This window comes from Rhinolophus sinicus, linkage group LG03, assembly GCF_036562045.2.
Source record: "Rhinolophus sinicus isolate RSC01 linkage group LG03, ASM3656204v1, whole genome shotgun sequence".
Taxonomy (NCBI): Eukaryota; Metazoa; Chordata; class Mammalia; order Chiroptera; family Rhinolophidae; genus Rhinolophus; species Rhinolophus sinicus.
The window spans coordinates 173,895,613-173,911,634 of NC_133753.1; the positions used below are offsets into that span (position 1 = coordinate 173,895,613).

The following is a 16,022-nucleotide window of genomic DNA, read 5'->3' on the forward strand; positions in this document are numbered from 1 at the left end:
TTGAAAACCCCAAAATTTTGAAAATGAAAGCTATTTCCATCAATAATTTGACCTGACAAAACCTAATCTGACCTAAACTCATTAGGCAGGAAAACCTTACCAGACTTCGTATTGTCTCAATGTGTGTACTCACATGTTTCACCTAAAAAATATTATTGTATGTGAATATGCAAAGCTGCTCCTAATCCTGCTGGGGATGTTAAATCTGTGCTATATTACATTTTAAAATAAAAAATTTTGAATTCCTAAACCTATCTAACCACAAGATTTCAGATGAAGGATCGTGGTCCTACAGTAGAAGTATGTAAAACAAATATGTCTCAAAAGTACTGTTGGAATGCATAAATAAATATAAAAATATTGGCAGTTAATGGATCATATTCAGACTTCCTGTTCATACATCATATAACCAAAGAAATGCATTATGTTGGTTTTAAATAGTTCAGAGCTTTTAAAGGTTAAATTCAAAGAGCATTTGTAAATTTTCTATTTTGATTGTTGGTATTAATGCAGTTATTTATGGATGCTCTAGTGAAATGTAGAGAAAATAAGTAGTAAATTTGTGATTAGAGGACCTGTTTACACCTGGACAAATTAATTGTGTATTAGTGTATTTTTGCCTGATTAAGATCATCATTGACCAGGACTCATGGAAAAGCTTAATTTATCATGTTTCCATTCATACTCGGAACTCCAGATTAGTCAATATGTTTTTGTTTTGAGAATATTAGGTGAGCTGTGTCTTCTTTGATGTATATAAATGATTTTACTTAGACATTAATAATCATAAATAGAATGCTAAATACAGTAATATCTGCAAAGCACTTAGTAGTGTATCAAAACAGGAACAGTTGTGATATAGTCCATATAAGAGGTGCTTGAGATACATATACTAAGATGTCTCAATAATATTTGGTGACTACCCAGATATAAGTTCCTAATTTCCTAGTTTAGATAATATTACTGTTGCCTGAAGAAGGAAATTTTGGAATGTTTTTAAAGGGTGAATTAATTTAACTACAAGACACATTGAATTTGAGGTACATAGACCACCAAACGTAGATTGAGATGTGTTGCTTTAGTTGAAGATAAAGTATAGAATTGAATATTTGAAGCGGTGTCTATTTAAGATTAAAATTGAATATGTTAAAGTTGTGGAGACAGTCAAAAGGGAAATCTGAGGGCAGTGGATAGAACTTCAGGTAATGCTAAAGGGAATGAAACAGGAGGGGGAAATACAAACCTTTAAAGGAGACACGGGAACAGTGAGAAATGAAGAGGACCAAGAGAGTAATTATAGGAACCAAAGTAGAGACGGTGGCATTTGTTAGCATCAGACAAGACAGGGAGTTTGAAAAGCTGAGAAAAAGCTCTTGCATTGGGCAAATAGTAAAGATGAGGGGAACATTAGTGGGATGATGGCCTAGACACCTGCGATGGAGTTTGGGAGATGATGAGGTAAGAATTGATTAACTTGATTCTCAGCGAGATTTGGTAAAAGAAAGGAATGATGTCACTTCCAAATGGCAAACAGTGGGCAGAAGCATTTTTTTTGAAGATAGGAAAAAGAGCTAATGAAAGAGACTGAGATCAGTGAGAAATAGTGAATAATCAATGATAGAAGTATTCCAGTGAGATAAGATGTGGAATCAAGAATACAACTGGAAAGATTATAACATTATAGTACCATATTTTTCAAATTTCTAACCCGTACTCAAATTGAGTGTCCTGCAGCCAAAGTGTATTTGTACCCTTTGCTCCTTTATTAGTTTCTCAGAGGGAAGACCTTAATTACATTGATTGAAGCCACCTGTCAGACAAGTGATCTGAACTATAAATAGTCATGTTTCATGGAGAAAAACAAAAACAAAGTTGCTGTACAAGCAAAATGTAGTCTAACTTCTAAATAATTCTAATAGGCTGGGTGTGTATCACAATTGAGTCAGCCTTTAGGCACAGCTGCTCTATTCTTTTACAGGGTTCATTTATGGTGAATTGTTTCAGAGACAAACAGAATTTTTTTCTTATAATTTCTTTTTACAGGGTTCATTTATGATGAATTGTTTCAGAGACAAACAGAATTTTTTTTCTTTTAATTAGGGGGCTGTGGAAACCTAATGATTTTACAAATATCTTTGTGCAATATGATAGCTTAAGACATGGAAACTTTAACAGAACATCCAGTGATTGTAATCTATGCATAATAATTGCTTTTAGTTATTTTTACTATCTTAGAAGATGTTCTAGTTGCAGACTGTGTTTTCAATGTTGTTTTTCTGTAGAAAAATAACATTAAAATAAATGTCATGACAAAGATTTCTTTGACAGCCACTTCTGTAGTGTGGTGAATGGCCTTTGTGTATTCTTTGTATAAACTTGTATATACTTTGTAATCGTTGTAATCGTGTAAAAGTAAAAAAGCTTTGTGAACTTGGTTACAATTCTTTATCATAGTTATCTCATAACAAGTGTTATAATCCAAGCATTCAACTGATCTCTAATATTATTGTGAAAAAGAGAAACAAATGAACTTTAGAAAAGCACTTTATTTTTTTCTATCAAGCAGCTCTTCTCCATTTTCTGTCTCAAACATCTGAGCCATCTTTACAAATTCATAAATTACTTACCATATAGAAGTAAATAATGATGGAATGACTAGAGGATTGTTGGGGAAGTGATAATTAGGCTTTAGTTCTTTACCTGCCTAGTGGAGCCTAGGAACAAGATTTCTAGCACTGTGGTGAATGTAAATTATAATGCCTGGAGGGGGGTTAGGGGAGGAGAGAAGGATCAGAAAGGTGATTTTCTGAAGGTAGATAGCAGGCTTAAATGTCTGCCTTTTCCTTTCCTTTTATATTTGTAGGCATTGTCATTTAAAAATTTTGATGTTTGAAAATTGAATGGGTCAAGGCAATTACATTGTTAATTATGTAAATAGGTTTGTTCTTAAAAAGTGAGATTCCTTTTCAAAGCAATAGTAAGGTGTTTGGGGGGTATATTTTTAATTGTTTCTCAGAGTTGGAAAAATAGATGCATTTTAAAGCAAAGCAGCATGATTTTTTTTATTTGTTCCTCTTTTACGTATCTCTGTACTATAGCTATTATAATTAATCATGAGAGTATTTCATTGTAAATGCTTGTACTTTAATATTCACAGTTCTGATCTGGGTACTTCTTTTGCTATAAATCCCAGATTGTGAAAAGTCAAGTTGAAGTAGCAAATTCGTGTTTACTATAAAAGGAGAATAAATGTAGTCTGTAATATCTAATAATATAACAAAAATGTTTTTTATTCTTGTTTTTGACCATTTATTGAATTATATTTAGAAGTGAATATATTATATGTATTGATCAATGAATTTTCACAAATTGACACATTTGTGAAACCAGCACCTAGATCAAGAAATTAGTATATTTTTAAATGTTTATGTATTTCTGAATAGTGCATTCATTTATTCAACAATTATTTTTTGAGTGGTTATGGTGTGTCAACCATTGCTCTTGGTATTAGGATGATATCACAGTAGTGAACTAAAACAGACTTGCTTTGTGGAGAGATAAATGTCAAATAACCATACAAATAAAGGTATAGTTACAAACTGGTGTGTACATTGAATATATGCTCTTGTATGAAAGGCAGTGTAATCGGGTACACTATAGGGTATTGTATAGTAGATAAGAAGGGTGGACTCTGGAGTCACATTGTTTAAGTTTGAATATTATTGCCACTTCTGGTATTAATGTGACTCTAGGTAAGAGAACTAATGTCTTTGAGACTTACTTCTTAACATAGAGATGATGATGATAATAGTACCTAATACCACGAGGTCTGATGGAAAAATATGGTGAATGTTTAAATGAAAAATTCATTACAGTAAAAGACACATTGCCATTAATCCCCCTCAAAATATTCCCCCTCGCTTCAAACACACTTATCCCATGATTCTTGCCACTTTGTGAAGCAGTTCTGGAAGTCCTCTTTCCTGAGTGTCTAGATGTGCTGACGTGGCTGCCTGGATGTCCGGAATCATTTTGACTTTGGGGAAGAGCCAGAAGTGTCAGAGTGCCAGATCTGGTGAATAAGGTGGATGATGACACACCATAATGTTTTCATTTGACAGATATTGCCTTACCAGAAGCGATGTGTGACACGGATCCTTTCTGTTGTGATCACAAAATACGGTGAATGCTGCTGCCGAGTGCCATCCAACGGGAAAGCAGGGACCTTCAATACGGGAAGTGGTGCATCAAACCTTAGTAACAGTGTGTGACAAGTTACAGTGTGTGATAAGTTTCAACTTGTTCAGTGCAGTCAGTTGGGTGTGAGCTGCAGTTAAGAGAAGGTGTGTTTTAAAGTGTGCCATAAATAATCCTCCTAATCCTCCTTCGTGACAATACTCCATGTCACACATCGCTTCCGGTATATGGCAATTTCTGTCAAAAACATTACGGTGTGTCCTTGTCCACCTTATTCACCGGATCTGGCACTGTGCAACTTCTGGCTCTTCCCCAAAGTCAAAATGTTCCGGACATCGAGGCAGCCACGACAGTGCAACTTAAGACACTCACAAAAGAGGACTTCCAGAACTGCTTCAGAAAGTGGCAAGAATGATGGGATAAGTGTGTTTGAAGTGAGGGGGAGTACTTTGAGGAGGAGTAATGGCAATGTGTCGTTTACTATAACAGTTTTTTTTTAATGTAAACATTCACCGTATTGTTTGATCGGACCTCGTATGGTTGGTGAAGAGACTAAAAGAGATTTTTCATATAAAAATATTAACACAATATTGAAGATTTTCTGTATTAGTAATTATTACTTCTGTGTCACTGGTTTTTGTTTGTTTCATATTGTAGCATATTCTTTGAAAATGATACAGAAGCATGTTTCATACAGTCAATTCTTCTGGAGTTCAGATTGAATAGTCCAAAGTGATCACAGTCTAATTAAATGACATTTTGGCAATCTCTATAAGCATGTTTCAAATTTCAGTGTACATAAGAATCACTGGAGTGCCTGCTATAAATGCAGATTACTGTGGGTCACTTGCATATTTGACTCTGGAATCAGTATTTCTTATAATAACTCATATGTAAGGAACACAAGTTTGAAAACCACGGGTCTGTAAGTCTGTTTTTGATGCAGTTTAAGTAGCTAATTATTTTGTCTCATTGTTTTAACATATAACATTGTAAGGTGTTTTTTGTTGTTTGTTTTGGTGCATAAGCTTACTATAAATGGTAAAATGTCTCCTCTAAACTTACATTTGCTCTAGTATTCCCTATTAGTAATAGCCTCATACATCAGTTTACCCAGTTGAGAAACCTGGACTCATCCTTGATTCCTCCCATCTCTAATCCATTATTGATGAAGTTTCTTGCATGGAATATTTTTGTAACCTCCATTTAAACTTGCCTTTCTCCTTTCCTGGAGTCTATTCTCCAAAGTTGTCTTTTTGAAACACAGCTGGTCATGCTATCCACATGCCATTCTTAGTAATTACCCATTGCTCAAAGATATCTAAGTTTCTTCATGATCTTATAAGGCCACTGGAATGCAACTCTCCTTTCCTGTATTCCCTGTCATCTTGTTTTCTGGGAATACAGAATTTCTTGCTATGCCTTGAGTTCCTTGAGAAAATTACTGTATTTTTTCATGTTTCTATGTTGATTATATACTGCTCTTTCCCATCTTATATGCCTAGAAGACTTGTTGCTTATGGTCAAGAATCACTTGCCATATTAATCCATCCCCAAATAACAACTGTCTCGCTCTCTTGAGCAGTCTTTCTTACAACCAGTGTTTATTGAGAACCTTCCATGTGCCTGGCATTGTGCCAGAGGCCGGTAATGCCTGTGAACAAGACAGCCAGGTTTGCTGTCCGCACTTGTCTTACAGTCTAGTGAAGTTTCTCCCTATCAAGCACCCTTCTTTTATTTTGTTTTCATAGTATTTAGTATCTGCCTCTCTATTATATTACTATTAAGTGCTTATGTGCCTTTCTTTTCCCATTTAATTTTGATCTCTAGGGCTGATACCACATCTTACATATATTAATTTCCTTACCTAGCAGTTGGCACAGTATATGGCATATAGTGAGTAACGGAATATACAATTGAATAAAACTTACAAATCTACATACAAAGCTAATCCCAGGGTAAATCAAAACTATCCTTTATAGAATACGTTTTTTAATAAAATACTTAGATTTTTTAATTATATAAGTAATAAAATTTCTAAATATAATCTAGAGGGGAAACCTGTGTGCCCACTATATTGTTTCCACTGTATAACAGTGTCAGTGATAAAATTTTTTTAAGAACTTGGGGAGGAGTGTTTTATCATTTAAAGTTTAATTTTAAGCCATTTATATCAATTGTATTTATAATTTATATAAATTAGAGTGATTTGAAGTAAAGATTATAGCTGCTAATTTTATACAACTTTTAATAGACGTTCTGTTCAAATGACTCAGTAACTTTTTCCAGCTTACTTTGTTTATTTTTAATATTTTATACCTAGATCAATCCTTGTCTACATCTTGTTATAATATGTAATAACATTTTCATAATAAACCAATTACCAATTAAAGACATCGTTTTTGTTCATAGAATTTTAAAATAATCACATCAGCAAACTAAAAGATGCAACTTGTTTAATTTATCCAGTCAAAGGTATGAAATGATAAACCTAATTTAGCAGGGACCTTTTCCCCCTATTAGTATACTCGTATTAATATTTTCCCCTTTAAGTCATTCAAAATGAGCAGTCCTTTGGAATTCTAGAGAGGAAGGTATATTTTTGTGTAAATAGAAAGAAGAAAGTGTGAAATGAAGTAACTTGACAATCCAAAATTGACGTGGGGGGAAAAGAGATCCGAACCCTTGGGTGACTGGGAGGACAGTCTTAAAATAGTACCAGTGAGCAGAAGTCGCCTCATGTCTTACTGCCATCATCATTGTAAGAGTGGGACACTGGTGCAAGAACCCAAAACTTGTCTTTTAGTCTCTGGGAAAAGGAGAGAGAGAACAGATCTAGTTTTAAGAAAATCTTATAAACAGTAGTTGAAATTTATCTGTATTTATGGTGATAGTATCATTTATAATACACCCTGGGATGTGTTAGGGAGTGAAAGGAGGTGGTATAGCAATTACACTGGCACAATAAGTATACATTGGAATCCAGGCAGATCAGATATATACTATCATAACTGCTACCGTAATGGTAAGAAGAATGTGTTATGGGAACGTAAAGGGAGCTTGTAGGTTAGGGAAAACCTTTACAGCATCTGAGCCAGACTTCCAAGAATGAGAAGGATTACCCAATTGTTTCCCTCAAGTTGGGTAGTGAAACAGGGCATGCCAGGCTGAAGAAACCTAGTGCCATCTTGCTGTCGTGTAGCCCTGCCTCTATTTAAATCATTCCCTCTCGAGATGCTTCCTCATTCTATGGGCATCATAGAAGATGTCCATCACTCTTCTAAAACAGTCCTATGATAACATTAGTTTTTAGTATGATAAACCTAACATTTAAGAAAATTATAATTAAAATGATTTATTTGTAGTAGTAATTGATTGGTAGGTTTTCCTTGCCCATCTCTACTACAGTATTTATATTTAATCATGCCAATGATTAAAAGAACATTATTATCTGCTACAGTTACTTGAGAGAAATATGATTATGTTCAGTCTGTAAGGGAAGATAATACTTGTTCTGCATTCCAGATGGTTACAACAGACCAAATGGGTGAAAATATCAAAGAGGCTGATTTGGTCATCGGTATAAGAAAAAGTATTATAATGCTCTATCCAAAAATGGAATAGGCTTTCCTGGGAAGTATGTCTTCATTAGAGGTTGTTAAAAGGAAGGCCCTTTTCCGAGGATGCTGTCATTGGGATACCTTCCCCTACTGAATTCTATAGCTCTTTGATATTCATACCTATTAGAATTTCAGGAAATGTTAGAGAGAGAATCTGAAGCAGTGCTTCCTCATCTTTTGGATCTGGGGGTCAGGGCGAGAAGATGTAATCCCAGTGTCTTTGCTGGTGGAGGAGACAGATTTGCTGCTGGCCTTTGCAGAGAGGTAATACCAACTATAGTAATTTCCATTATTTTTAATCAGTTACGTCTGCTCACAATAATCAAATAATATTAAGGCTATAACTAAGTACATGTCAAATTTATGTTGTCATGTTCAATTTTGTTATATTAAATTCTTATGTGCCCAGCTTTTCTATCTTGTTACTCATGTAGCATTTGTTCATATATATTCACAATAAGTCACAAAAAATATTGTTCAACTCTGCTGTCACTCCTGTTTCCTCTTTGAAAAATTTAAGAAGGCAAATAAGATGATAAAAGTTTCTACTTTAAAAAAGAGCAAATCTTGGATCATGAAAGTAAAACACTAAAACATATAACAAAAATTCATTAATTTAGACACACTAATATATGAGTTAAACATATGCTTCAGCTACACACATAAATTTCACTTGATTGATCCATAACAATTGTTTTTGCTAAGCAAATAATAACTTCTAATTATAGTCGCTACTATTATCTGTTATGGAGTAGGCTCTGTATTAAGTTATACCTCACAATACATCTTTTAACAATACTGTCAAGGTAGGTAATTATTTTCACTATAGATAGGAGAAAATGAATGTCCATAAGGTTAAGTGATTCAGTCAAGGTTACGTGGTTTGTTGGTGAATAAGCTTCATTTGAATCCAGTTCTTTTTCATTCCAAAGTTTTTGTTCTTTCCATTACTCCCAAACAGCTATATTCCAGTAGTTCTTGGCCATTAATTTACTATTTGTACTTGAACCTAAATTTATGTAAAAATCAATTTTATGCTATATTTATTAACAGGTAAAAACATTAATATAGTTCAGTGCAGCATGTTTCAAAGCAGTATATATTAAAAATATTTTTAAATAAATGCCATTTACTCACACATATACGTATATGTGAGTGTGTGTACACACACATATGCACATACACAGAGAATTAAGCCGGAGGGGAAATGAATGTGTGTGTGGCGCAAACACACAGACACACAGAGGGTGCCAAAAAAATGTATACATATTTTAAGAAAGAAAAACACTATTAAAATTGTAATACTCAATATATACTGATAACAAAAGATAGATACAAGTCACGCTTGACTTCTGCAATTACGAGAGGTGCTCAAAGTGGTTACCATTAGCGTCCAGACACTTCTGATTACGGGGAACTACTGCTTGAGCAACGTTGACCATTGTCCACTTGTATACAGTTTTTGGCACACCCCCCCCCCCCCCAGTATATATGTCAGTAGATAATGTAGACAGAGATAGATAAAAGGTTTACTTACTGTCGTTTGCTCTTGGTGGTTTTCTGTATGTATGTGTGTATCTCTATACGTATATGTGTTTATATAATGTTAAATGGCTGGATACTTAAGAGATGACTTCAGTTATTTCATCACCTCCTGAGAGGTACATCAGGAACAAGCATAGGACTTACAAGTTATACAATAAGAGGAAAAGAGCCACTGTAATTCTAGTAGTTCTTTTGTGTTTTGCTTCCTTGCAGTTGAGTGTTTGGTCATCATAGCCAGCTAGCCACATTTTTTTTTCTTCTTCCTTTGTGCAGCTGTGGGTTTCCTAAACTTCAAGGCTTCAGAGAATATCCTAGTAGATGATCTCATCTGTGCTTTATACTGCTAACATAGCACTGTGATCAGTAATTTTGGAGAAGCTAAATTGGACACATTAAGTGAAAGTAGGAAGAAATAAAGAGAAGTAAACCTCTCCTTAAATTTCTTTTTATTTCTCCTCCCATCTCTCTACCCCAATAAAAGCCACATTAATCTTGGCTTGCTTACTGCTCTTCCTAGTGTAAGTTCTGACTATGTAGCGTAGGAGTTGGCAAACTACAGCTCCTGAACCAAGCCCATTTTATTAAAGCATAGCCACATTCATTCATTTATGTATTTTCTACGATTGCTTTCTTGGTACAACAGCAGAGTTGACTAGTTGCAACAGAGACCCTATTGCCTGCAAAGTCTAAAATTCTTACTACATGGAACTTGACAGCAAAAAAAATTGCAGACCTTTGATCTAGCAGGTAAGGAAGAACCCAGGGGTTTTTCATCTCATTACCATAGGAACAGTGTAGCATATCAGCATTACATAGTATTTCATGTATAAAATAGCCCTAAAACTCTTTTGAATTGGTCTGGGAAGCAACATTTCTGGGAGGAAACATGTTTTGTCTTTCCGCAAATATATCATGAAGAAACTTTGAAATTCTTCCATCGTTGGGGGTTCCTGGTAATTATATAAAAGAGAAAGAGGTGAGGAGAGGGGAAGGAAGGAGAAAGGCTGGTTCATTCTGATTTGGATTGACTAACACCTGTGTGATAGTGTGTTGTTGACAGGGGATGAGAAGCCGGCATTGGGTCAAATGTCTAATGAGTAATGATACAAGAACTTTATATCATTATTCATTAGACATTTGACCCAATGCCGGCTTCTCACCCCCTGTCAATTTTCAAATCTTCTGTATGTTTTTGTTTTATTGTTGATGGTCAGTTTTCTTCCACTTGTAGATAAGGTCCGTTAAAGAAGGATCTGTCATGCTCATTGATGTGTTTTCAGTACCTAAAATGTACCTGACCATAATAGGTGTTCAGTTAATAATAGGTGTTCAGTTAATAATTCAGGTATGAGATTTTTGAATATGATTGTGTAACATGATTATAACAAAATTGTGGATTTTAAAAAAATGTCTACAACCAGTGTGTACCTAGAAAATAGGCAGTAATTAGAAATATGAAAGCCTTTGTGAATTATGTCTTCTCCGACTGATCATCTTAACTATTAGTCCTATCAGATCATTATATAATAATAAGTGTGTCATCACTTCCGTGAAACTTTTTGTTTGCTGCCTGACAACCTAATTATAAATTGATGTAAAATGGTTAGGTTATATATTTCCATTAGGTGAATGTCACACTGGCTTTAATCCTTAACTCTGACTTTGTAAATTACTGTGGGTTCTAAATTACCTTACGGGCGATTCTAAAGTTTTTATAAAGTTCTCAAATATAGTTAAATCATTTTAACATCATTGGCTTATTTATAATTTTTCTTCCTCAGTCTCTCCAAACAGATCCCACTTATAATAATAAAAAGATATTACTAAATATGAACAGGAACACATTCATGGTCCCTTGCAGTTCTTTTTATTAGATTTGATTCCACCCAATTATGAGCTGTTTCATTCCACTTTTAAGATAATCTCAAAAGGGAGTCACTAATTATAAAGATATATTCTGAAACCACTTAAAATTAGATCCAATTTCATTGGAGTTAAAAAGCATATTATCCAAAATTTGTAGGCAATGCTCTAAGAGCGCAGTGATCTCAGTATGTTGCAATTTCAAAGTGATTGGAAAAAGCTGGGATTTATAGTGTGCTTAGTGGTTTGACACTAACCAATTTGTGGTGTCATGGCTAACATCCAGTATAACAGAATGGAAGAAGACAGGCAGATGCAAGCTAAATGTAAACTACGACAGTGCAAACAGTTTTACTTACTGAAGAAAACACTAATTCAAAATAAATAGTTCCTTGATTTTGTGTGAACAGATAAAAATATCAAAGGAAATTGTAATGGCTTTTAAACTAAAATATCAGCCATGTGATAGTTTTATTTTTTTAGATTGTGCTTTTGTTTGAAACAAATAGGATGCTGAATATATTAATAGAAAAATAGCTTATAGCAATCTGAGTAAACTGACACTCTATTCCAGGGGTTGGCAAACTACTGACCACAGAGCCATATTCGGCTGTGACCTGTTTTTGTAAAGCAAGTGAGCTAAGAATGGTTTTTATACATTTCATAACATTTTTTCCTTTAAATATTTTAGGGAGGTTGTTCCACTGTCTTCTCATTTGCCTTGTTTCCCACGAAAAATCTGCTGTCATCCTTTTCTTTGCTCCTCTCAGTAACTTGTCTTTTTTTTTTTCAATCTGGTTGCTTTTTTCTTTACTAGTGGTTTTGAGGAATTTGAGTTGATTATGATGTGCCTTTGTCTATTTTTCTTCGTGTTTCTTGTGCTTGGGGTTGGTTTTGCTTCTTAGATTTAATGGCTTATTTTCATCAAATTTGGAAAGTTTTCATCTATTATTTCCTCAGATAATTTTTCTATCCCCCATTTCTTTCCTTTGAGGACTCCAGGTACACATATTGTAATTATTAGGCTGCTTGAACCCCCATAGTTAATTGAGATTCTTTTAATTTATTTTTTTCTTTTCGTGTTACATTTTGGACAGTTTCTATTGCTTTGTCTTTCAGTTCATAATTCTTAACTTCTGTAAAGGCTATTATACTGTTATTTCCATCCAGAATATTTTCATCTGAGATATTGTGGTTTTTATTTCCAGAAATTCAATTTGAGTACTTTTTACACCTTTCATGCCTCTCCCTAATTTTTTGAACATGTAGACCAGGGGTGTCCAAACTGCGGCCCACGGGCCAACTGCAGCCCATGATCCATTGTTAATTGGCCCGCAGCAAATTCCAAAAATATATTTAGTTAAATAAACCAGGTGAGGCAATATGTACTTCACCTCGAGTGAGTGGCCCAGCTGTTTGTGTATTTTACCGCATACGGCCTTTGGTTAAAAACGTTGAAAAAAGTTTGGACACCCCTGATGCAGACTATAGTTATAAAAACTGTTTAAATGTCCTATTCTGCTAATTCTAACATTTGTGTCAGTTCTGGGTCACTTTCAGTTGATTTATTTACTGCTCATTATGGATCATGTTTTCTTGCTTCTTTGCATGCATTCCTGATAATTTTTGAGTGGATGCTAAACATTGTTAGTTTTGCCTCATTATGTGCTTCGTATTTTTCCTGTTCTTATAAATCTTCTTGAGCTTTGGTCTGAGACATAGTTTAGTTACTTGGAAACAGTTTAATTCTTTGAGGATTTGTTAGGTGGGATCAAAAAAAATGTTTAGTCTGTATCTGATTTTCACCCACTACTGAGCCAAGACTTTTCAATGTGGCTTTTAGGAAAAAGCACAGCTCCCTCTCCTGTATGTTTGTAGGGTACTCTTTCCTTTCATTGAGTGGTAATCTCCTAGCACACATGCACCGATCGTTGCTGGACTGACTACCGGCAGGGTCCCTTTGCAGATCTTCAGCGGTTCTCCATCAGCAGTGCTCTCTTCTCTAATACTTCTTGGTCTCCTTGGACTGGGAGTTCTGTCTCTTCAACTCAAATAGTTTGCCTAGGTGTCTCCTCAGCACTAAGGCCTAAAAACTCTCCTAAGACAGTAAGCTGGAACAATTGTGGAGCACACTTGCATGTTTCTCACACATCATTGTTCTTTACTTCCTGATGTCCAGTGTCTTGAGAGCTGTCTTTTCATATAGTTTGTCCAGTTTTATAGTTGACTCAAATAGGACAGTATTTTTAGTGCCCATTTCTACATTGTAGCTAGAAGTGAAATTTGGGATGTTGAAATTTAAGGTTTACTTGTATAATTCCAGGTGATGACAAAGAGTTGGACCATAGATATGAGTGGAGTATAGGTGTGAGGGTGATTGAATGAATCATCCACGTGAACCTTGAAGTCAGTCACCTAAGTACATGGATTTGAGATAGAGTAAGACTGTAAACCAAGAGTCAAAGTTGTGAGGTTTCAATACTGCATGTTTTATATATTTGGTAAGGAAAATACTCTTTTAAAATTATGTTAAATTATCTTATCTTTTCTTCTAGAACCTTCTGATAACTTAAGAGAGATTCTGCAAAATGTGGCCAAATTGCAAGGGGTATCAAATATGAGAAAGCTAGGCCATTTGAATAACTTTACTAAGGTAAGTAACTTGAATCTTTATTAATATTATCATCTAAAATTCTTTGTTCCTTATTATATTTATTAGATGCTTCTTGACCATCATTAATAAGGAATTCTTGAGTATTCACTGAGAGGTAGTGCTTTTCTATAATGCTTCTCATGGATTTTGTCATGTGTTTTTAAATTTAAAAGTGTATTTGAATAATGGAAGTGTTATACGCTTGTTGTAGAAAATTTGGTAGGTTCAGAAAAGAATAAAGAAATAAAAAATCACTGAGAAGTCCATAATCCAGTCTTCACTGTCATTCACATAATGATGTATTTATTTATCTTGCCTTTTTATACTTATTTTTATGTGATAATATATGATATATTTGTACATATGTACATATGTGGTTCATTTCATAGACATAATCATAACTCCCAGAAAAGTACTAGAACTTCCTCTCTCTTTCCCTGATACTCTATTTCCATTATCTGGATCTCAATTAGAGCCCAAGATAAAAGTAGGGATCCTCGTCCCAAATAAATATTGACTTGATCTCTATTAGCAGCCAAGAATTCCCGAGTTTGATGAATTGGTATGTTTTTGAGCCTGGGGATGCTGGACAGCCGACTCTTAACATGCCTGTTATTTGAGGTGATGTCATAAATAGAAGCAGAATGGATCCTTTGGGAAAATTTTTTTTACCCATTTTAGTTTACTAAATATAAATTGTCCTGCTCCATTTTAAACATAGAAATAATTGTATGTTTTAACCCCTTCCTGCTCTCAGTGTGACCCATGGGCCAGCGGCATTGACGTGATCACCTTGGAGCTTGTTTGAAATGCACTTTTTTTGCCACACCCCTGACCTACTGAATCAGAGTCTATACTTTAATAAAGATTCTCGTGAATTTCTGTGTACATTAAGGTTTGAGCAGCACTGTTTGAACCCTCCCAAATCTTTAATTCCTATCTAGTAATTAGACTGTGGCTTAGGTTTGATTTGATTTTATAGAAATAAAAGGAGATGAGGATATAGTCACTATGTAACAAAATTGTTTTTTTCAGTATGGTATTGTGTAATAAATGTAAAATAGGTTAGGTTTTTGTCATGGTTAGGGAAGCTAGTACATACGCATTGATTTTTCTTTAGTGAAGTTTTGAAATATTCTAGCATTTATTTTTATATATAAAAATATATAAATGATGAGAAATTATTTTATGAGGGATGAGAAAGTGATTTTTTTTAAAACAAATTTCAAAAACTTTGAATAGGTGCTTGAAAAGGGGTTTTCAAAAATATCCCTATGTATGTTTTCATTTTTAGGAATGTAGTGAAAATCTTGAAATACCTTTTTTCAATGTGCTAGTCAGATATTGTCAAGTATTTTAGACCCAAAGTTGTTCCAAGGTTGTAGAACGCATCTCTTGGTTTCACTCCCTTTTATTAAATTTCCAGTTGTATTTCACCATTCTTTACTCAACTCTAATAAGTCTTACCACTTGCTTAGATTTCCTATTAAAAAAAATTAATAGAGATTTGTGTTCTGTTTGAACTCATGTTTCTGTCATAATCAGGTTGACACGTAGATGCGTAGTTTCACATCTCTTGATGACTAGGATTCTGAAAGTTGGAGGTAGATACGAGAATCCCACTGGCACCAGTGCAAGTCCTAAAGCAGCCTTAGAAATCTAGCTCAGCACTGTCCAGAAGAAATGTAGTGTGAGCCACATACGTCATTGTAAAACTTCTAGTAGTCACACTTAAAAAGTAAAAGGAAACTGTAAAATTATTTTAATAACATTTTCTTTAGTCCGGTATATCCATATTATTATTTGATGTAATTAGTATAAAATATATTATATGGGATATTTAACATTTTTTCATACTAAATCTTTGAAATCAAGTGTGTATACCACACTTAGGGCACATCTCAGTTTAGACTAGCCGCATTTCCAGTGCCCATAGCCATCTGGCCAGTGGTACCAACCATGATGGACAGTGCACACACAGAACTTTTTGGAATAGGAGTGATTTAAATGTTCATCTCTAGGAATCTGTTGGACACCTTTCTTTTTTCTTATCTATTCCCCATTTCTGTCTAGTCACACATTGTCTTGGGTTAGGGTCAGTTACCCTCTCTCCCTTCCTTTTTCCCTGCTTCATTTCCTTTTTT

General features: G+C 34.4%; 1 protein-coding gene across 5 annotated transcripts in view; it reads left to right on the top strand.

The window, feature by feature from the left end:
* RICTOR (RPTOR independent companion of MTOR complex 2) overlaps window positions 1-16,022 on the top strand; it is a 105,707-nt gene that overhangs the window by 22,190 nt on the left and 67,495 nt on the right. For 4 of the 5 annotated variants that reach the window (XM_074328978.1, XM_019737220.2, XM_019737219.2 and 1 more), the window contains one exon: window positions 13,781-13,878. In XM_074328978.1, the coding sequence (XP_074185079.1) occupies window positions 13,781-13,878 (98 nt within the window). Of the gene's footprint in view, window positions 1-7,997; window positions 8,082-13,780; window positions 13,879-16,022 lie in introns of those variants that run through there. The other variant, XM_019737222.2, reaches the window with a different exon arrangement.